This window comes from Rhinolophus sinicus, chromosome 3 (genome assembly GCF_057876585.1).
Source record: "Rhinolophus sinicus isolate RSI-liver-muscle chromosome 3, RSI-T2T, whole genome shotgun sequence".
Classification (NCBI taxonomy): Eukaryota; Metazoa; Chordata; class Mammalia; order Chiroptera; family Rhinolophidae; genus Rhinolophus; species Rhinolophus sinicus.
The window spans coordinates 131127883-131150766 of NC_142503.1; the positions used below are offsets into that span (position 1 = coordinate 131127883).

General features: G+C 44.1%; 3 protein-coding genes across 4 annotated transcripts in view; 2 read left to right on the forward strand and 1 right to left on the reverse strand.

Moving 5' to 3' along the window:
* Window positions 1-136: 136 nt before the first annotated feature.
* NUTM1 (NUT midline carcinoma family member 1) lies at window positions 137-10420 on the reverse strand. Its single transcript, XM_019752877.3, has 7 exons — window positions 10405-10420; window positions 7989-8694; window positions 5316-5444; window positions 4064-4203; window positions 3288-3577; window positions 2895-3011; window positions 137-2552 (listed from the first exon to the last, which is right to left on the reverse strand). The coding sequence occupies exons 1-7, from the start codon at window positions 10418-10420 to the stop codon at window positions 597-599; spliced, it is 3354 nt and encodes a 1117-aa protein (XP_019608436.3). The 3' UTR covers window positions 137-596.
* Window positions 10421-12208: 1788 nt separating this feature from the next.
* On the forward strand, window positions 12209-13020 carry NOP10 (NOP10 ribonucleoprotein). The gene is made up of 2 exons (XM_019752879.3): window positions 12209-12345; window positions 12645-13020. The coding sequence occupies exons 1-2, from the start codon at window positions 12292-12294 to the stop codon at window positions 12783-12785; spliced, it is 195 nt and encodes a 64-aa protein (XP_019608438.1). The 5' UTR covers window positions 12209-12291; the 3' UTR covers window positions 12786-13020.
* Window positions 13021-16143: 3123 nt separating this feature from the next.
* Window positions 16144-22884, forward strand: part of SLC12A6 (solute carrier family 12 member 6) — an 84279-nt gene continuing 77538 nt past the window's right edge. For both annotated transcript variants that reach the window (XM_019752867.3, XM_019752868.3), the window contains exon 1: window positions 16144-17777. In XM_019752867.3, coding sequence (XP_019608426.1) covers window positions 17507-17777 — 271 coding nt within the window. In that variant the 5' untranslated portion in view covers window positions 16144-17506. The remainder of the gene's footprint in view (window positions 17778-22884) is intronic.

Sequence of the window (22884 nt, forward strand, 5' to 3'; positions counted from 1 at the left end):
GACACAATTATGGAAAATTAGACTTAGAAAATTAGATACCTATCCCAGAAATCTGACAGGTAAAAAACAGAGAGCATCTCGTAACATGTATAGGCTTTTAAAGGGAGACATAATGACAGGCTGTGCAGAGAAGCCCTCCCAACAGCCAAGTCCAGGCCTTTGATGAAAGGGGGAATGAAGTGCTCGCTGGGGACTTCTCTGTGCTGGGGCTTCTCAAGGAGCCTAGATGAGGCTGGAAAGGTGTCAATCTGTAGAATCCAGGGCCACCCCACCTCCTTTTCTTTACAGCATCCTACCCCACCTAAATGAGCACATTTGAGAGTATTTTCTAACAACAAAATCTTTATTCATTTTTTTCCCCATACAACTCTTTTCAAAGGTACTTCCCCCTCACCTCCCACCCAAGGCACCACTGCCAACCTGGCCTGTCTGACCTTCCTCCCCCACACTCACCACTTTTACAGAGTCACAAACCGGTTAAGAACAAGTCCCTGCTTGGTATGCGGCTGGGGTGAAACCCAGGAATGGGAGGGGAGGGAAGGGGAGTTGTGATGCTTTAGGGACTGGCATGAGGGATAGGATGGTCCTGCTGTTCCCTACTGGTTACGATGTCGTTTCTTCCTTCTGCCCGTTACGAAACTGTCACGCCTTCTCTTAGGGGCCTGGGAGGGTCGAACTGCTCCCAGAACCAGAGTTTTCTCCCCAGAGACCTCAAGTTCAGTTCCCAGGTAGGCCCTCTTTTCAGCAGGGACTGGACCTCCAACTAGAGCTTGCTTCCTACACTTGGCAACGAGATATGGAGGTTGGCCGAGGCCTCTTGCCTCAGCAGAGAGGGAGTAGGATGCTCTCTGGACCTCCTGACCTGTAGAGGACAGGCCTGAGACAGGGTGAGGACTGAGAGCAGGACCCCTCGGTGACAGGCTCAGTTGGGAGGACAAGAGGTAGGCAAAGTTGGAGAGTTCCTCATCTTCCTCTCTCACCTCCTTTGCTTTGGCCCCATCTGCTGAACTGCATGTTTCACTACCAGGAGAGGCTTCTTTCAGAACTAAGGCATCCCTGGTTCCCCATTGAGGGGAAGTGCTCCCCAGGCCCTGGGGAGATGTGGATCTGGGGGTCCCGTATGCATAAGATTCTTGATTCCCTGGTAAAGGAGAAAGGTCTTTAGGCTTGGGTAAATCAGTGTCCTCTCCTTGGGGGTCATAAGAATAAAAATTTGGTGGGCAGGTCTCCTCGCTGACCCCTAGCTGGAGGCCACAGTCATCTCTAACGTCTAGTATGTTGCTGTGGTCTGTGGTTTCCAACAGTGAGGACATGGAATTGCCACTCCCTGCCTCCTGGCTGGCCTCAGGGAAGAAGGAGGCACCCTGGGTCCCCTGGATAAGGATATTGCCTTGATAGGCAGGCAGGAGGGTTTCTTTGGAAACCACTGTGGAGCCACCAATACTGCTTTCTAGCGACAGAAGGCAACTGTCAGCCCACAGGTCACTGGGCTCCTGTATAGTCTCAGGGCTCTGTTCTCGATTTTCTTTAGGCCTCAAGGCTGAGCTATGGTTTCTCTTTTCTAGGGCAGCTGTGGCATCTATGCTTCCATAGGGATTTGCATTGCTCCCCACATCCCCAAGTGTTGTGGTTTCTCCAGGACCCAGAGAAATGTTGCTTCTGGAGCCCAGTACCTGGCAGCTTCCCTGGTGCTCAGGCACACATTCCCCATCATAGAAGTTCTCTGTGACCTCCTCAATTTGTAAGGGCAACTCCAAGCCTATGGCATCCATCTCACTGCCGAGCCAAAGTTCTGGACTGAGACAAGTACCATCCCCGTCCCCAGCTGCTCTAGAAGGGCTCTGCTCATAACTCTGAACCATGGGAGGACCTCTGTCATCTCCCCACATGACTCCTGAAGAGCCTTCCCGGGGCACTGCAAACAGCTCATTCCCTTGAGGCGGCACTTCAAGACCCGCTATCTGTTGTCCTGTCTGCAACCCCAGGACCTGCTTTTCTAACCTCTGTTCTTGCAGAGGAGCTGGCTCTGCAAGTCCAGCATCCAAACTGGGAACCATCTCAAGCTGGGGGCCTCCCTGCCAGCAAAGGGGCAGAGCCTCAGGAGTCCTGTCAGCCACTAGGGCATGCCCAGGGGACCCAGCACCTTCCAGGTCATTCTGATGTGAGGATATGTGGTTTGTAACCTTCCCAGGCCCTCTTCTCTTCGTACCTAAAGACCCTTGAGTTCCCTGTGGAGCTGCAAGTTCTAGCTGCAGGTCCCAGCTGCTGGGAGATGGCAGGGTGTTCCCATCCCTGTGCATTCCCTTCAGGCCATCTGGGGCCCATTCCTGCCCACCATGTGTTTCTTTTGCCCTCTTTTCTGGAGGAGCAGCCTTTCCAAGGTGAACGGGGCCCCCAGCCACCCGAAGCCCAGGTAAGGGCCGAAGTCTCCCACCCCCATCTTCATCCTCCTCGGAAAAGGAAGGACTTGAGTCAGACTGAACTCCACTGCAACTTGGAGGTGCCTCGGCATCCTCTTCCTCCTCCAAGGCCAGGAGTCGCTTTTGGACCAGCTAGAAGGAGAATGGACAAATACTGTGCTACACATGATTGTCGGAGGGGTGACTGAGTGGGTGGTAAGGAGATGGTACTTGGGCAGGGCAGAGAATGCAAGCAAGTGGCTTAAATGACAAGACACCGTAGCTCTTCTTTTCCCTCTTCTTGGGCCTTATTCCCACGCTTTGAGCCCTTACAGTCCCCTTTTCCTGCATGTCCTCAGTCCTTTATCTACTTCTGCATGTAAAGCCCAATCCTAAAGCTGTTCATCTCTAGAAACTATACCATCCAACACAGTGTAGGGTTAGCTAACTTCATGCGAGCTTCTTGTTCTGATATTCTCTACCCCCCAAATTTACCTGGGCAAGACTGAGTCTTTCTTCTTGCTCCAGCTCCTCAATCAAGGCCAAAGGATCCCTCTGTTGTTCTGGGGACAGCAGATCTGCCAGAAATTGAGGGTGAATGACAGCTTCCACCTGGGGAGCAGAAGGAAAAGTGACGTGAGTCTGACAGGAGATAACCTGTGAGCCAAGAAGCTCTAGAGAAGCCATGATCCCCCCACCCCGCTCTCCCAGGTTGTTATAAACCATGACCAGCTACACACATTCACACACATGCGTATACACACACACATTTCTCAGTATGGAATAGAGCCTAGTTCCTACCTGCCTCAGGTAGAACCCTAGACCTTTGGTTCCCTGGAGTTCCCACCCCAGGATCTGCTAGAAATCAGACATCCAGACTCAGCCCACCTTGGAGACAAAGACCTCCTGAGAACACAGCTCATCAATGTAGCTCAGGAGGTCTGGATCTGGATGCATCCCTTCTTCCTCCTGTTGCTGCTCTTCTTCCTCTTCCTGTCTTCCATCTGACTCCCCGGTGACCAAGTGACTCCCCGTCAGCCCTTCCATGATGTCAGCATACTCTTTCACCACTTCTGGTGGGATCTCTTTGGGTGCCTCAGGAACTGGAGGCCTCTGGGTTTTGCGCCGCCGCCGGCGGGGGGCCCGTGCTTTGGAAGCTGCCTTCTTGGGAATGTACACTAAGGGAATATATGGAAAAGAGAAATGGAAAGTGGTACAGAGACTATAACTTCTGCCTCCCAACCCTAGGGGAGTACACTGAAATGGCTCCAGGCTGGACCAGGCCACCCTGAAAAGTACTAGCCATAGGAAAAGATTGAGGAGCTGGAGGGTCTAAGAGAGAATCCTTTATGTAGAATCTTGGAACCCCTGAAATTCCAAGAATCCCCTGATCCAGCCTCCATTTCTTAGACCAATGAGGTATTATAGGGTGCATTTATAATCTCAGTGAGAGAGTAGTTGGTTACTTGGCCAAAATCAATACCTAGTTTGGGACCAAGGGAACTGGAGAACCCAGCCTCCTATGTTTGTCCTGTCGGTACATCAAATGCCACTCACTGGAGGGAAAGTGACAGAAGCAAGGGCAATGCCTCCCCTAACCCGTGACTGCTTTCTGTATGCCTTCCCTTTGAGCCTAAGGCTCCTGTCAGAACTGGTAGACTTACCTGGCTGCTGACAAACCTCAGGGGCCAGGGGCCCTGGAGGATCAAGTTTCACAGGGGCTGCAGGAGGCAAGGCCTGGGACCTGTTCATCAGCTGTGTGTTCTGAATCTGCATCTCCTCCTCGGCCTCAAACTCCATGAACCTGCAGAAGGGGAGGAAGGCCTGAGCAGTGCTGAGACGAGACCCATCAGAAACCCAGAGACCAGGAAGGAGCTGCTCACAGTGGCCAAATAATAGTTCTGGGGAAACCTCACAAGGTCACCACATAGTCCCTTCACCTGCAGCTGTCATTTAGGAAAGCTTGTTAAGAAAATGAATAATCTAGTTTGTAAGCTTCTCCAGGACAGAGCCATGGCTTCTATTTTTTCATACCATATCTCACCCAGCATCACGGAGGGTATACAGCAACAATTAATACAGACTTGTTGAATTCATTTAGGGATCCCACAAGCAGGTTCCTCCTCAAGGCCTCATCTACCCCTGCTTACAACCATAAAAGGCTGAAATCTTGAAGCAGGGCCTGGGGATGCAATTCAAAGAAGTTCCCACCAGGAGGCAGTGCTGAGACCCAGGAGTCCTTAGACTAGGACTGGGCCCTGGAAGGGTAACTATAGAAGGTACAGGTCCAGAAGATCTGGTGGAGAAAGTGGAAGCTAAGCTTGGAGGAAAGGGTTCATTTTCCTCAGTTATTTTGTTAACAAAGGAGATTATCAGAGAGAAGGGGATATGAGCCAGGAGATCATGCTGGGCATCTAGAACCGTGGCTTCCCCTGACCAACCTCTTCAAGAACCAGCCCCTTCCTGGGATGATAGGGATAAACAATCTCTGTGCCACTATTTCCAGAGGAGGGGTGGTCCCAAGGTCTGCAGCCATAGCCACTTGCTCCCTGGTCAGTGAGATAGGAAAGAACCTGCCTAATGGAGCTTACCTCCTCATTGCTAGGTCCCTTCAGCATGGACTTTTATACCAATTGAGCTCCAATCCCGTCCTAAGAGCTGCAATATCAAGGCCCCTAGATAATTCAAGATCTGGAAAAGGGAGCGCTTCCAAGAGGATATAGGAACAGAAAAACTCTAGAGCCAAGGTGGTGAAAGAAGTAGCAATGATCAAGGAAACCCTATCCTAGTCTACACCCCTCTTCCTAGAATCCCTTTTAATAATCATCCATATAGCCAGACTCAAGCCTCTCTTACCTGCCCCCAACCCTCCCAACCACACAGCCCCTGTTGGGAGAATGAGAGTTTGTCACTCACTTTTCTGCCATCTCATAAAAGATCATCCGGTCAAAGTTGCTGGTGCGCTCCCACTCCTGCACAGCCCTCGGCAGTCCCTCTTCCAGGGTCATAGTGGGCTTCAGCCGGGCCAGGGAACGAAGCACTGGGCTGAAACCCACATTGAGTCAGTCACAGTCTACAAGTGTCCCCCCATCCACTTGTCCTGAAACTGTCCTAATACACACTCCCTGCCCCTCTTCAGATCTAGTGGCCCTCACTCCATCACGTCCCACTTCTGGTTAGGCTTTCTGACTCCCAACTTCCCAACCATTGACCATCCTGGCCTTTCTTCCCACTGAAATTTACAAATCTCCCACAAAATCAAACAGCTGATTCTTCTCCCCATCTTTGGAAATTAACCACCCTTAATTCTCACAGTGCTGTCCTTAACATTAGGAAGAAAATATTCACATTATTAAGTTAATGGGTTTCATTGTAAAGTAGGCTTAACCCTGCCCACTAGGCTTTTTGCATTTTAAAAAAGGCACCCACTAACCCAAATGAATCTCTAATTAAAGGTTGTGTGTTTTTATTTGTTCATTTTTAAGTGCTTTTTGCCTCCAGGATATGCCTCCCAGACAGTCAAATATCAATACTCTGTAACTTCTTTTTGATTCATTTTTGCCTCCCTGACTTCCTGAGTCCCCAAGCTTTATTGTGCATAGGATCATCCATCTAAGCTTGTTATAAATATGAATTCCAGCGCCCGAGAATCCCAGGACTGATACCAGCTTCCCAGGTGACTGTTGCAGAGGGTCTGGACTGCACTTTGGGGGAGACCCTGCCCAAAGCCCCTAAGTGTAGAGAGCAGGAATAGGCCAAAACCAAAAGCAGTGCTGGCAGAAGTTAGAAATTCAGCCTTCCTGCCTCCAAGAGAGAATTCAGAGCTGTCTGGAGAAAGTAGGTAGAAGGTAAGATGATCTATACTTAATATTTTGTAAGTTCAGCCACTTACAAAAAAAAAGTATCAGTCATCTTCCATTATAAAATACATAAAAAATGATTTTCAAGTTGCAACAACAACAAAAAGTAATTCATAATTTCAATGCAATTCCAAACAAAATCCTGATAGAATTTCATGGCACTTGATTTTATATTCCTAAAATTAATATGGAAAACCTCTTAGTCTATCAATAAAAAAGTATTAAAGAAGAAAAAGAGTTCAGGGACCGGCCCGGTGGCTCAGGCGGTTAGAGCTCCATGTTCCTAACTCCGAAGGCTGCCGGTTCGATTCCCACATGGGCCAGTGGGCTCTCAACCACAAGGTTGCCAGTTCAATTCCTTGAATCCCACAAGGGATGGTGGGCTCCGCCCCATGCAACTAAGATTGAACATGGCACCTTGAGCTGAGATGCCGCTGAGCTCCCGGATGGCTCAGTTGGTTGGAGCACAGGCTCTCAACCACAAGGTTGCTGGTTCAACTCCCGCAAAGGATGGTGGGCTGCGCCCCGTGCAACTAGCAATGGTGACTGGACCTGGTGCTGAGCTGTACCCTCCGCAACTAAGACTGAAAGGACAACAACTTGACTTGGAAAAAAGTTCTGGAAGTACACACTGTTCCCCAATAAAGTGCTGTTCCCCTTCCCCAATAAAATCTTTAAAAAAAGAAAAAGAGTTCAGCAACTAGAGATAACAGAGTGTATGTTTTTTAAATTCAGTAAAATGTGTTATGCAGTGGTTTACACAAAATGTTGAGTGCAGTGACAGGGGCAACAGGTCTGTGTGGGAAGAAGAGAAAATTCCCCAGATGGCCAATGACTCTGTTTTATAAACACAAGAGAACCCATGACCCCGGGCTCCTTGGCTAAGCATCCACTCACTCTTCAGCAAGAGATTTTGGCCTTTTGAGTTTTTTCCTCTTCTAGATTGACTTTTTATAATAATATTAATAATAACAACAACAGCAGCAGGTACCATTTTGTGAAGCATTGTCTGTGCCAGGCACTCTGCTAAGCGCTTCACATACATTAACTCACTTCATCTTCTCAGCAATCCTGTGAGATACAAATAACTATCTGAGAAAACTGAGGGTAAAGATATGAAATGTTGAGCCTGGACCCCAAAACTAGAGAGTGGTGGAGCCAACGCCCTTCACCTCAGCAAGCTCTACCACCTCCCCATTTTGATTTGAATTTCCCTGAATAAAATAGGGAGCGGTAGAGGAGGTGACGCACAGAAGGTCCTTTGCCTGGCCCCACACCATCCTCTCCCACAGGAATGAGTCACACCTTATCCCGGCCCGTTTGAATGGCTCAACTCAATGTCCGAAGGTGTTAAAATAGAATGAGAGGACCTGGCACTTAGTGTCAAAGACCTAAGTTCCAATCACTGCTCCTCACTTTATGATAGGAAACCTCTCTGAGCTTCAGTCTTCTCATCTATAAATGAGGATTACCATAAAAATGCTTGCCTGAACTCACAGGGTTGTGAGCATCACTGGAGAGTGCACACCTGAAGGCTTGCTAAAAACTGAAAAGGCTTATCGTCATCATCATCATCATCATCATCATCCTTTTGGTACTCATAGCATCTCTCCATCACCCTCATGATCTGCCCTTGAATATTCCTACATAGCCTAACCTCTTTTCTCCATCCCAAAGCCCTCCTTATTGAAAAACCCTAGGATAATTAATCTCAGGTCTCCCCACTTACATAAGAAAGCAGGATAGAGCTTCTGCATCAGGACTCTGGGATAAGTGCATCCGGGCCAAGGCTTTGTAGCACTGCCAGCGTCGGAAGTTCTCATAAACACCCTTGGAGGTATAGGAGAGGTCACCCAGTGAGGGCTTGGATTGGGCGGCTGGCAGACCTCCTCCGGTTGCCCCATGTGGCCCAGGCCAAGCCTTTTCCGGGGACACAGGGAGAGCCAGTTGGGAAGCTGACGGTGGAGTCTGAGCAGGAAGGCCTAGGAGGCCCTCCTGGCTTACCCCAACAGCCTTAGTAGCCAGAAGGGTCTTCATGTTAGATGTTGTGACAAACTGAGGGGGAGGACCTTTGAGGCCCCCACAGGGAGCACCTGAAGCAATCCAACTGAGGGCAGTCTGAGTAAGGATCAAGTTGTGAGTTTGAGAGGCCTCAGCTGGCCCCCCTTCTGTCTTGACTTTGACAATGACTTTGCCAGCTGCAGCCCCACTGTGGCCAGGGCCCCCATCCTCTGTCACCAACATTGGGCTAGGGAAAGCGGAGAGTATCAAAGAGTTGCCTGGAGGGAAAGTTGAAGGCACGGGGGGCTGTGCAGGCAGCTCCCAGGGTGGTTGGTCTGGTGGGCCAGGAGCGGGTGGGGGAAAGGGACGTGCAGTGAAAGGAGATAGGGCGGTGCCAGGTATCATGGTCATATCTGGTCCAGGCAATGGAGATGCTGTTGAGACAAAGAAAAAGGGAGTGCAGTAGGAGAAAAGCAGACCAGAAGCTACATTATCAGAGTTGCACTTCAGTTACTGAAAAATCAGAGCTCTGAGTCTCAACAGGTGAGGAAGGGTATATATGGAGGGGGAACTTCTGTAGTTTGTAAGTGATTTTGATGTTCCTTACTCCCGGTTGAAAATCATTGCACTAGAGAAGTAGCAGTGACTCTTGGACCTATGAGCTCATACTCCATAACACATCCCACAGAGGATACAGGTACATCTGGAATATATAGTCATACAAATTCCAAACCCATTCAAACCACCTGAACCCTGCTCCCAGCTGGTCTGTGGTCCTTGCCACCACCCACAGAAGTGCTGTTCCCAGGAGAGGGTGTGTGGATCAGATGTTTGGTTCTCAGAAATTTTGTTATATAATAGCTAAGAATGACTAGAGATAAGGGCTGGGATATGGGCAAGGGGAGGGCTGTGTGGGGAGGGAGGTTTCCAGAGATTTAAGTAGCTAGTGGACACATTAAAATTTGGCATTGCAGACTATCTGTGGTCCTTCAGCTTGGATCCCCTATCAGAAATATAGGCTCCACCAAGAACAAGGCACTGACAATGAAGTCTGAAACAATACCTGCTAAGAAGGAGCTATGTGGGCTCTCGTCAGAGACCGAGGATAAATACATAAAATGTTACTTAATCAGGACATGTGTCTCCTAGGACTTTTTATAATAATAATAGATCATCTGCCTAATTTCATGCTACTCTCCTCCCCCTCTTATAAAGAATATTCCACTGGCAAACTAACAACACTCAGCTTCCGCTCCCTGACCTGAAAGAGACACGGAATATGAGCAAATGTGTCATCTCGACCATAGAGCAGAGGGCCAGGAGTATTCCATGAAGCTCGGATACAATGAAATAGGTCTGAAGGCCTGAGCTTCACACAAAAAATAGAAAAACTGAGAGCTTCTCAGGGAAGCCCCAGCTCTCATTCTGGCTGGAGTGATCCACCTCCTCTAGCTCTGGGGGAATCAAGGAGAACTGCTCCCTGAACTGAAAGAGAAGCCACCTCTGGGGCTGGAAGGAGCCATGAGACTCCGAACAGAGGCACTTATAGTACCTTCCAGTCTAGCTGTCAGGAGGGCATTTCTCCACAGACTTGGCAACAGATGACCCCACTGAACAGTTTCTCCAGCTAAGGCCTCCACCCCACCCTGACCCCCCAATACATCGAGAGTGGCCCCAGCACAATTCTCTCAGGGGAAAATTCTAAAGCAAGCTCCAATTACCGAGAGAAGACCCAGAATCCTGGGCCTTCCCCTTGAACCCTCTCTGTGCCACACATACCACTGCCCCTGCCACACAAACACATGTTGAAGGGGGTCCCTCTTCCAGAGAAGCAAGTTGCTAACTGCCATCCCTTCTCTATACTCAGCACTTTCCTTTGAGGTACTTAGATCTGCATCCCAGAGAGCCCTCTTACTTCCCCAACCCCGTCTTTTTTTTTCCCAACCCCCAGTCTTCATGGCACAAACTTATTTCCCAGCCTCTCCAAGTGTGATTTTTTTTTATTTTTTTTTTGTAGCATCTATACTCTGACGTCCCTCTAGGTCCGTACAAAGAGCCCTATTGTCCCCAGGTAAAGTGTCAAATTTGAATCCCCAAGGATGTGGCAGGGGGTGGGGTACCCTCTGCATCACTTGCAGACTTACCTCCATCTGAAGTCATCCTCTCCGGTTTGGGCACTAGCTGTGGCTGTCTGGAAGCCTCCAGAATGAGACAGTCAGGTTGAGGACCCAGAGAGTAACCTGGCTCCAGTAGATACACAGGGATCCAAGGAGGGGAGGATAAAGATCAGATCAAAACAGAACTGGAATCTAGAACTCAAGGAATTCTGCAGTGGGGGAGGGGATAGGGGAATGTGGGGTTGGGGCAGGGAGATATTCGACAGCAGGCTCTGGTAAATTGGCAGTAACCAGGAATTCCCACCAAACCAGAGTTTGGCAACACAATTGTTGTCTACCTCTTTAGGGCAATTTGTAAATTTTCAGATTCCCAACATTATAGTTTTATTAATACATCTCCGTTCCCTACACAATTCTTCACCAGTATATTTAGTTTTGTGCCCTTAAATCCCACCCAGTTCTGTAACTGACTTCCTATTGATAGCAGGTTGTGGCAGACCCTTGATTTAATTCAATGTTTGCTGTATTTTCTGAACCAAATTCAGAACACACAGTCTGTGTACTTAAGGATCTGGAGAATGGAGTGCTTGAAATTAGAATTGTCTGGGAAGACCCAGGGTGTTTGGTTGCTGTATGCATATCATTTCCTTGGAAAGCTGTCCTGCAGTTCCCAAATAGTCCACCATCAACTCTGCAATCCACAGAAGGTTCAGCCTTAATCCTTGGTTGAAAAGCCCCCTTCTATCAAAGACAGGCATTCAACCTAAAAGTTCAAGACCAAAAAGTCCTTTTGTTTGTTAAATTATTTTTGTTTAAAATTTTTATTAAATAATTTTAATTTTTAAAATGGGAACTACATTAGCATGGGTCTAAAGTAAAACTATACAAAACAGTGTACAGCAAGTCTCCCTCTCCCACTCTTTTCTCCTGGAACCAAGTTCTTTGTTCCCAAAGAAACCAGTATTATGGTTCCTGTGAATCCTTGCAGAGATATTTTATGCACTGCAAGTAAATACGTATTATCATTACGTTTTACGTTTGTTTTTTTAAAAAATTTTTCCAGGTTTCCTGGTTATAACATTAATGTATATTCCAATGTTTTGACATTATAAATAATACTGTAAAGGTCATCTTTGTAATGTTACCTGGGTTCCAGTTTTCATTTCTTTAAACTAGAGTCCTATAAAGAGAATTTCTATACGTTCTTTAAAACATTCGAAATAACCCCTAGAAGGTACATCTTATGCTATTATTAGCTACTCACCACTATAAGCGCTGAGCTTGTGGTAGAGAGACCTGAGTTTGAATTTTGGTTCGATCACTAAAACATACTTCACCAGTTTCATAAAATAACTTCACGCTCTCTTTGCTGTGCAGAATATTAAATACCCATCATGCACTCTTTACCGCCAATATTTTGAAATAGGGCAGGAGAACCGGATAGAAAAAGAGGGGAGGGAAGAAAAACCTTCCCTCTTCCATAAGGTAAAGGGGCTCTGAATCCTGGAGCCCTTTGTTTCTCCACGCACTATAAATCCACTGCCCCTGATATGGGTGTGCATCTTGGGATAAAGACAGGATTCTATTCACTAATGTTCAACTCATATCCATCCCTATCCCCCTCTAACGCCTAGCAGTGTCTGGCACACAGTGGGCACCCTCCATGTGTTTCAGAAAGCCTACAAAGTTGCAACTGGGCACCAAAGTCTACAAGGTTGCAACTGGATTGCAACTGGGCCAAGTCCTGCACTAGTGCGCCCCCTTCTGCCCAGCTGGAAAAAGGCCTAAAATGAACTACATTTCCCGGCATACCTTGAGAGAGACACTTCCGGCTACACAGGAAGGAAGTTGGCAAACACGAGAGACTTAGACTGAGCTGCCGACGGAATTCGGGCTTCTGTCTCCATCGTGGTCATGTTTCTCCAGTATTACCTCAACGAACAGGGAGAGCGGGTCTACACCCTGAAGGTGAGAAAAGGAAACATGTAAATAGGCATGGCGAAAAATGTAGGGGGGAGGAGCGGTTGAGCCCAGCCGCGGAGTTGCCTAGCTGAGTGAGGGGAATTAGAAAGCCCGGGAGCCAGGCGTGGTAAGGTAGTCGCCGGAGTGTATGAGTGCTAGTTTTGACCGTCGCGTCTTCTGTCTTCCTTCGTATCATTTTCCGCGCGTCCCCCTCCCCATCCCAGCCTCCATCTCCTTTATGACGCCAGTGATTGAGTTTTCTCACCACACCTGTACTGAGATTATGTTCTTTCTTCCTGGAGCAGAAGTTTGACCCCATGGGACAACAGACCTGCTCGGCCCATCCTGCTCGGTTCTCCCCAGACGACAAATACTCTCGACACCGAATCACCATCAAGAAACGTTTCAAGGTGCTGATGACCCAGCAACCGCGCCCTGTCCTCTGAGGGTCCCTTAATTTCATGCCGCCTGCTACCCCTCTGAAACTTTCCGAACCCAAGCTCTGCAATCTGTGAGCCTTGATGCCTTGTTACCACCCTTTCTTTTTGGAATCTGGTGTCAACATTACCTTTGATCATGCTGTGCGACGCAATCATGGTAGCATACACCTTAAAGGGAACAAGTTTGAATCTTCTTTTCGTATTTTGACATACTGTCTGGTTATTAAAATGATTTGAAAGAGCTCTTATTTTTGTATGTTGTGGGAAGAAGGAAGTGGTTTAAAAAAACAAAAAAAACGAAGAGAGATGAGAGGGAAGAGTACCCCAGGGGCACAACAATACTTGGAAGAAAATCTTAAGTCGTTGCTGTAGCAGGAGTAGTGCTGTATTAGTGACAGGAGGGTGTTGGGGAAGGGAAAGAAAGGTTGAGAAAGATTTCCATAATTGTCAGCATTTACGGAAAAATACCCCCCGTTATGCAAGTAATTTCTTGCCCCTTGAAGTGACATTTTGACTTAAAATGGAAGAGTTGCTTGAAAATAATAGCAACCATATTGTAGAGGGAAGGCAGTGAATTGGAAGTCGGGAGACCAGGATTCGCTCCTCTCTGCATAACTTCAAGAAAGTCACTTAACCTATTTAGTCCCAATTTTTTCTTCATTTCTAAGTTCTCTTCCAACTCTGTAACAGATTGGGTTCAGTGGCGGATATATATCCACAGTGTTGTTCCACCATTATGAATATGAATGGCTGTATGCATATTTACTGCTCCTCTGGAAATAGTCCTAGTCTTTTAATACTCTCCATCAAGGAATTGTCTTACATACACCTAACTTTATATTCTCTCTGGGAGCTAGCTGCTATGTGGAACTCTACGTGGATCTTAATTTAAAAGATGAGGTATGAGAGATTGAAGTGGAGATTTTGTTTTTCAAGCTACCGTTGGGGGTTAATAACAAAAGAAACCTGGGAGATTTTTAAGGATTTGAGCTTCTGTCAAAGGGCAAACATAAATTTTTAAGTCAATTGCTTTATATTAGAGGGATGATGAGGCAAAATATTGTATACTGGCTGGCATTCAAGAAATGCTAGCTTGCTTTTACCTCACCTTGCCAAGTTAATCTGCTTATGTCCCCAATCATGGCCCCAATGTCTCATTCATGGCTTTTGACATTGGATTTGAATGTTTGCTTAATGCCACAGATTTAAGAATTGCTTTGTGGAGATTGTGTCCTAATTTTACAATCTTCTTTTTCTATTGCATCAAGATTCTAGACTCCAGAAGCAGATGTAACTTATATCAGCACAAATTTGATTTATCCAGACTGGCCCTGCAAAGGGATTGATATGTTTCTCTTGGAATCTGATGTCTGACCATCCCAGCAGAGAAGTTCAGGATAGTTGTTGACTGCTGAGAAAAAAAGAAAAATTATCTAAACTTGGGTCACAGTTAATAGAAGACATGATTTTCAAGTCAATTATTTACTTAAACATATGGGAATGGTGAAACAAAATATTTGTCTCCTGTCAATAATTTTTTATTTCTTAGCCTAGTCACTTACAGGTTCTTAGCATTGGATCTGAGGGATTTTAAAGACTTATCTTGCCCCATTAAGGGGATAATGATTGAAGAAATATTAAAAATTCTGCAAATGGCTAGAAAAAGGAGCTGCTGAGCAGATGTTTCCTTTCATTGTTGTCAGTTTTGACTCACACTCATAAAAATTCAGAAGAAAAAGAAAAAGGATCTGCTCTTAAAAAAAAAAAAAGGTTCTTAAGCACCAAAGTCAATTAATGAAATCTGCTACCAGTGTTTTTTAATGTTGACAGTAATTCTGTCCTTATAATTTACTCCTCCTCCCCCAAAGAAAGATTAGCTTTGTTCCATGCTACCTTCTGTGTAGACTGAAATGAGAAGACTTTAACATGGAAATATTCTGAATTGAATTTGAAAAAAAAGGCAAACTGGTTTGAATATACCAAGGATTTTTCCTTGATACCCTAGGTATTAACATTTGAGATGTGCTCAGAAATGGGAGACCAGTCTTAAGAGTTATACTATTAGGTATTAGGTAGTATATATAAGTTAATGAAAATACTCTGTGGTATGAAGCAAAATTGGTTGTAGAAAGCCAGCATTTCTTTATAAGGGGAAAGTCAGATTTGAATGAACAGGCCTGCCTGAGAAAAAAAATCCCTCTGGGAGGTGAATTTCTTGCTTCCTCAAGTTAGAAAACGGAGCCTTATTGAGTTCTTTAGGATGGAAACTTATTTCCTCCTGAAATTAATATCTCCGCGCAATTACCATAAACTTACACTGTAATAAAAACAACAACAAACAGCTTGAATTAATAGGCACAAGCATTATAAAGCATCTAACTTTGAGGGGGTTTACATTTTAAGTGGAGCTTATTTCTCATTTTGTTACGTGGATCTTTTTAACCAAGACTGTGGACTTTGTGTGTCATTTGATAAAAGGGAATTTCCTGGCTCAGGTCTTAAACACAGTTCTGATTTTATTACTAAGGATGAAGCTTAAAACATTTCTATTGGTGTAGAGGAAGGACACAGGCAAAGCCAGGGCCCAGATTGTTAAATTTAAATGTCATGATCAAAGCTATAGGAAATAACTTTCAAACGAAACACTGATGAGCCAAAATTCATTGAACATGTCTATTTGTGCATTAAATGAACATGGTAAGAAAAATACTCGGGTGGCAGTAGTACGGAAAACACTGGGAATGGAGTCAAGAGAAAGTATCTTCTCTAGGTCTAAAATTAAAGATATTTTCGTTAATGGAATTTTCAGTCTGACTAGAAAGTGAACATAGGATTTTTTCCCCCCAGCTTTATTGAGATACAGTTGACAAAATGGTACATATTTAAGGTGTACAACGTGATTTAATAGATATATACATTGTGAAAGACAGCATTTTTTTAAGGACCGGAAGAGGTGGCAAAATGCATAAACTTGAGGATACAATGCTTTAGAAGAGACCTCTACATAAAAATTCCAGTAAGTGTCATACCTAGATATATGGTATTGGGAGGTTTGTGATTTTTAAAGAAATTATGAATGGTATTTTCGGAGATGCTCTTATTAAAGAAGAGAGGGTTTTTGAGGTTCTGAGGCAAGGGGCATTGCCTACTCCCTGAGATGCCTCCAGAGTTGGTGCGAGACGGCTGAACCAAGAAGGAAAAGGATTTGTTTTCTTTAGTGTACGTATTAATAGCTCAGTCTTCCATACCCAACTACAATTCCCATCGTGCTCCGGTCCTCCCACGTTAGGCCCCGCCCCTCGCCCACCAGTCCCGCTGCGACTGAGGCGAGCGCATGCGTGCATCCGTCTCCGTCCTCTAGCGGGCGGCAGAGGCTGGGCGGGGCTCCCGGCGCTCACGGGACGGTGCCGCCCTCCGATCGCTACACCGCTTCTCTTCGGACCGTTAACCTCGAATGAGGAACAAGCCGGGAGGGAAGGGAGGGGCTGCGGCGGCGCGGGCAAAGCCCGCCGGGCCCGGGGCCGGGAACGGCGAGGTCACGTAACGGCTACTCTGGCGTCTGGCCAGGGAAGGGGCGCCCTCCCCGGCAGCCAGAGCCCGCCTGCGCTTGCTGCGGCTCGGAAACAGTTACCGGCTTGTAAACAACAGCTGCGCGCGCACCCCGCATCAGCTGGCGCCGGGATCCCGCACCTGCGAACTCCGTCCCTCAGCCGCGCCGCCCACTCCTAATCAGCCAGGGCAGCCCGCGAGGCCGTCTCCTCTTCTGCTAGGACCCGAAGGAAGAACCTCGAGGGGCTAACCAGTACCAGCGACCTGGTAGGGGAGAAAGCGTCTGCGGTCAAAGGGTTGACCGGTCCTGTCAAACGCAGGAGAAACCCAGAAAGCGGATCGTGGCTTCAGTGGAATAGCAACGACCTGCCACGACCCTGAGCTGCAGTCCGAGTTGTCGCGATCCGCTAGCCGCCTCCTCCCAGATCCCAGGGACCTTTCTGCCAGAAAACCAGGCGGGCGGGCCACCCCCGTAGACCTCTCCGAGGCAGGAATCTGCTCTGCCCCTGTATCCTCCTCTGCTCGCCCTTCTGTCCTCATTCTCCGTACATTAGTGTGGGATATTTTTCTCGTTATGCATGCGCACCTCTCCCACAAGATCCAAGTGGATTATCGGCCTCAAAAACCTCGGGTGGCTGTACACACACCTCCTCCCAGCCAGACCTGTGAGGTATTCACCTGATATACAACAGGTGGCCGGGTGTACACCGTTTCGCAATCTGATCTGGGCTATATTTGCATGATAAGGGTGGGCCTGCGCGCACTTTGCTCAACTAGAACCGTGGGACATTTACTAGATAAAGGACTAACTACCTCGGCCGAAACCAGGGGGTCGAGAGGAGAAAGGCGAACTCGTAAGACCATGGCACTGAGCCCGCGGCCCTGGATAAGGAGAGAGCTAGAAAGCTCTTCATTCTGAAGGAACAAAGTTACAGGAGATAGGCACCGTTTTGTTTTGTTTTTTCTTAAATATTTTTCAGCTACTGGTAGTGCACTCTCTAGGACACTGCTTGAATTCTGAATATAAGGATTCTTATTTGGGGCTGTTTGTGTGGTGTAAATCAAGATAATTAAGGTTTTTTTTAAGTTTTCTATTTTTGCGATCAAAAGCAGCTAGCGTAGGAGGAAAGATTTTGCGGGGTTTTTCTTTGCCCTTATAAAGGAAAAGAAAAAGAAAAATGCATCCTCCAGAAACCACCACCAAGATGGCTTCTGTTCGGTTCATGGTGACACCAACAAAGATCGATGATATTCCAGGGATGTCAGACACCAGCCCGGACCTCAGCTCCCGATCCAGTTCCCGGGTAAGATTTAGCTCCCGGGAAAGTGTGCCTGAAACAAGCCGTAGTGAGCCAATGAGTGAGATGTCTGGAGCCACCACTTCACTGGCCACTGTTGCACTGGATCCAGCCAGTGACAGGACTTCTAACCCCCAGGATGTTACAGAGGGTAAGTAGAAACACAGATGACAGGATACTTTTATTGCTGGCTTATTTATGGAGGATGACTGTCTCCTGGGAGATCATTTTTCTATTATACAATAATCATCAGGAACCAATGTACCTCTTTTTGAGATCCTTAGGAATCCTTTGGAAGAATGGTTAGCATAGTGGCTCTCTGCAGTAGTCGTTTGGCATGTGGGAATGTATGTGGCAAGAAGAAAAGTAGATGTATATTTTTACTTCCTCATTTTTGTCTCCTTAGAACTCAAATGAGTGTTTTGGTTAAGGATGAATGGCAAATAATTTAATAGTTTTTTGGCACAGAATCCTAAATTGTAAAATTTAGTGCAGAGCTAGCTTTGGGGCTCTAATTAGTACAGTCAGCTTTGAAGGCCACTTACAAGTAGTTATTGATGATATCTTAGTTACTGGCTTTTCTACAAAGACTTCAGATATTGATTGTATCACAAAATTCTTTTTAAAAATTTGTATTTTACGAAGAATGGTTCACGCAGCTAAGTTCACTCTGAGTGAGTCTGCGTAGATCTACTGTTCTATCCTGTTGAATGGAGAAATTCTAAAGAGGCTTTTAGGGCCTGTTTGCTACATGATATTTTCACTTTGAACTTTAAATGGTATGTGTTGAGTATTGAGCCTTTGTAGTCAGAAAGTAGCACACAAGTTGCTTCTGACTTAGATGGATCACTGCAAACTTTAATTTCCTGAACCAGTTTGTGTCAGCTGGCTTGGAAGTTTTCATTGGATTTACTAGGAAGAGGAGATGGAAGAGAGAGATAAATAAATTGGGGAGATCATAACATCTTTTGGACTCTAAAGTAGAAAAGTTTGAGAAATGCTGTACTGCTTTATATGTTTAGTTTTGCAGTCTTTATATTTGGTTCTGTTTTCTAACTAATGTAGATATATGTCTGCTAATGAAAATTCTCATAAGAATCTTTAAGACTCTTAAAATGATATTCTACCCAAATTCGAAAACCATAGCTTCAGCCACTGACTTTGTGAAAGCGATTTTCCGGTGTCAGGAAATATACTGTTCCTCCTAACCTAAAGGGCGCAGGAAACCAGAATGATTTTAGTTCCTTGTTTCTGTTTGTCTTTTTTAATATCTGGAGACAAAGTAGATTTGGTAAAGTTTATAGTCCTCTAGAATTCACTTATCCTTGACTAAACATTTTTTTAGTGGAGGTATTATAGATTGGTTCCTGGACTTAACCAACTTTTTTTTTTGTTTTATTTTTTTTTTACAATTTATTTATTTTGACATTCAATATTGTATATTAATTTAAGGTGTACGGTATAGTGGTTAGACATTTATATAAGTTAGGAAGTGGTCCCGACTAGACTAGTACCCAGGGAATTAACTATTTTCAATTTGACAAACTTTACACTGTGTACCACAGTGTGAAAATTACATTATGGAATGAAAATAATTTATCACTTTTTCCTCCAAATTGTAAATTGTAGTTTTAGTTTTTATCTATTATACTGTATTTAGGTTGTAAAAATACTGGGTAAAGACTGTGTTAATTTTTTTTACTGCTGTAATTGTCATTAGGTAATTTATAGTTAAGTATTGTTAGGCTTGTGACTTACATGTTACGGAATTGTATTTGTACTCTGTTTTTAAAAGTGGGCTTATTTCCATAATGTGGTAGCCTTGCAGAACAGGATCCTTGCCCAGGCCGCTATCTTACCTGTAAGCATTCTTTACAGTCCAGAGTGCTATCGTTTAATACTATAGGGGTAAAATAAAACGGGGGACATATCTAGGTGAAATATATGTTGTTTAGGTGGATACAGAAAGCTTGGCTCTCTAGCTAACACATTCCTTAATGTTTAAATACTCTCTGGTACTAGATGAAAGGGAAATTAACTATCCAGCCATTACATCACATTTTCCCCCCATACTCTCAGGAAACTAGTTTCCTACTTTCCCAATGAACTACTTTTTCTTTTAAAAAAATTCTTATGATGACTGGTATCCTGTGACATATTTTCCCCACCATTAGAGGGAACTGGTTAGAAAAATAATTATTTCATCTTTGGCCTCATAATATGCGGATGCCCTCGTTACACATAGATCTTCAAAAGAAAATCAAGGACATATGTTAATCTACATTTGTCTCTGGACTGGAGTTAGTAGAGGAAAACAGCTAATTCCTTTTCTACAGTTGAATCTATCCTTAAGCTCATAGTGTATTTCAGAATTGTGTTTGCTATTTTAATATTTAGAATTCTGTGATTTTTTTTTTTGGGGGGGGCTTTCTACATTTTTCTGTGATTGTGATATTGGTATGATTATCAATCCTTTCCCCACAAATCCCATGCCTCCCACATCTCTTACTGTAAAGAAGCTTATCACCTTAAGTTTCTGTTCTTGTTATATACCTTTTACTTACAATGTATAACCAAGTTGTATATGAAGTTTTAAATAATTATTTCTGTGTTTTATTTTTTTTCTACTGTTGGCGTTTTGAATAGATAATTGTATTTTTGCTATCAAAGTATTTATACTTCTTTCATTGTGTCAGAGTTTCATTAGAACTTACGGGTCTGTCCAGTTGGTAAATAAAATCAAGAGTCTTGGCACTGTACTTGCTTATGCATGAAGAATGTCTTAAAGATACAGACGGAACTGTTGAGAGTGGCTATCTCTGGAGAGTTTTGAAAATAGGGTGGAGAGTGGAATTTTCCTTTATTTAAACAATTCAGAAGGGCATATACAATTTTTTTTTTTATATTGAGAGTGTATCCTTTTATAATAAAAAAAATTTTTAAGAGGCATAGCATGTTTGGGAACCTCAGATGATCAAGAATGGAATTCTGGTCAAGCCTCATTTTAAAAAATGAGGAAACTAAGGCTTACAGAGACGATTATTTGTAGATCACAGAGTGGCAAAACCAAGACTGAAGTGCAGGCCTCCTGACTTTTCTATCCAGTGTTTTCCATTTATGTCATTTTGTCTCTGCTATGATGAACAGTTTTTACATTTGCCTCACAACCATTTGCTAATCTTAAATGAGTGTTAAAATCATAATACCAAAAAAGAGCAGGGAACATATTTTTATATGTCTTATACAGACTTTAATTCATTTCAACCCTTTACAATTCAATAAATGCTCCCTGAGGCTCTTATATGTGTGAGGCCCTCTCCTAGGAATTATAGGAAATAGGCAGGTAAGGTACAGTTTCCGCCTTTGGAGAGCTCATGGCATCGTGGTGAAAATGACAAGAACACTATCCATTCCTTCACCAAACATTTACTGAACATTTATGAGTCAGGCCCTGTTCTGGGTGTTAAGGATGTAGGACTGATGAAAAGAGCCCAATAACTGTTCTAAGGAAAGTTATGATCTAATAAAGAAAGGAAACAAATTTTCATATAAATTATAATGCTGTATGATAAATGCAACAGTAAAAATATACAGCAAAATAAAAAAAAAGATAAAAATGCAGCAAAGGAAATGATGAACTGAGGTAAAATGGAAATGCTAAGAGACTAGAGGACTTGATGAGGTAAAGTAGTTGTGAAAGTAGTGGAAGGATTCAAGTCTGATCAGACAGTTGAATGTTAGAGTTAATGGTTTCAGAGTGGGTTCCAGTGTTAACATGAGACAGCATACAACCTTTGGAGTGGGTTTCTGAAATGGAGTAGAAGTAAAAGCCAGTTGAGTCAAGGAGCTCTGACTATACCAACTTTGAGGCTGGCTATTACTAAGTTTTTATAGAAGGGTGCTAGGTGGTAAAAATGCAAAAATAGTTTAGGTAAGTCTTCCCTTCAAGGAGTCAAGTTCTCTGAAACCTTTTCTGATTCAACCCCATACCCAAATAGAATAGATTAGTTCTTTATGTCCCTATATCCCATATACAGACTATTAATTAGCAGCACCTATTTCACTTCATTTTGTTGTTTTGTTTACATATTATCTTTCCCAATTAGGCTGTAAGGTTCTTGAGGACAGGCAAACAAAGTTGTCTTTGTATTTTCAGCACCTGGAATGATGATGTCATACATATCTTGTACTCAGTAAATACATACTGAACCGAAAATCTCCTAGAGTGAAAAAAAAAGAGACAGAAATATAAACAGAAATTAAAAACATACTGTGGTAAAGGCAAATGAAATGTACCTACTAGAACAGTGATGCTTCAGTCAGCTGCATGTTGGAATGATCTAGAGATCGTTAAAAAAAATATTTTTGCCCATTCTCAGGGATTCGGATTTAATTGCATCAATAGTTTTTAAAAGTTCTGCAGTGTATTCTCATACACGGCCGGAGTTGAGGGACCATAGCTCAAAAAGGTAAAAGTGGTTAATCCCACATACATGGGAAGAACTTTCCCACCTGCACTGAGATTTGAAGGATGAGCAGAAGTTCACCAAGGGGCTAAGGCTCAGCAGAATTTTCCTTAAATGTCAGTAGTTCTTACAGAATGTTAATCCGTGCGTGGAACCATTACGTTACACATGGACATTTCACTTCCTCGGCTGGTCCACTAATTCTATGTGTTATTGGTAGGTCTCATCAGTCTCTTATAGGCTTAAAGTAGAATAATGTTTGACCGAGAAACTTCAAAAGCTTTCTTTTTTTTGCCTTAGGAACATGTTTCAAAGTACCGAGCACTTTTTTAATACTTTTCAAAAAAACTTCTAGTTTTTTGCCCCAAACCAAAATAAGTGAATTCCATTGTATTGCCGATCACAGGTAATTACTACCCTTCTTTTAAATATACCTTTCATGTTATATGGTTTTTGAATACTATCCATTTTACTTTGGCATTCTGATAGTGAGCCAAAACATTGTATAAGGTAGTAAGATGGATAGTTTTATAAAAATAAGTGGATTTGATACCTTCTAAGTTCACCTGATAGCATCCTCTGATAGACTTTTTTTTTTTTTTTAAAGGATTTTCAGTATAACTTGTCTGAAACATTTTGGTTATAAACCACAACTGTTTTCTCATCTTCTCTATACTCCATAGCCAATGATTAAACTGTATAATATGCTATTTTACACTACAAGAAGCAATCAACCAAGTCCAGAATGTGGAAAATTTTATTGAATAACTAGATCCTACATAAATAAACAAT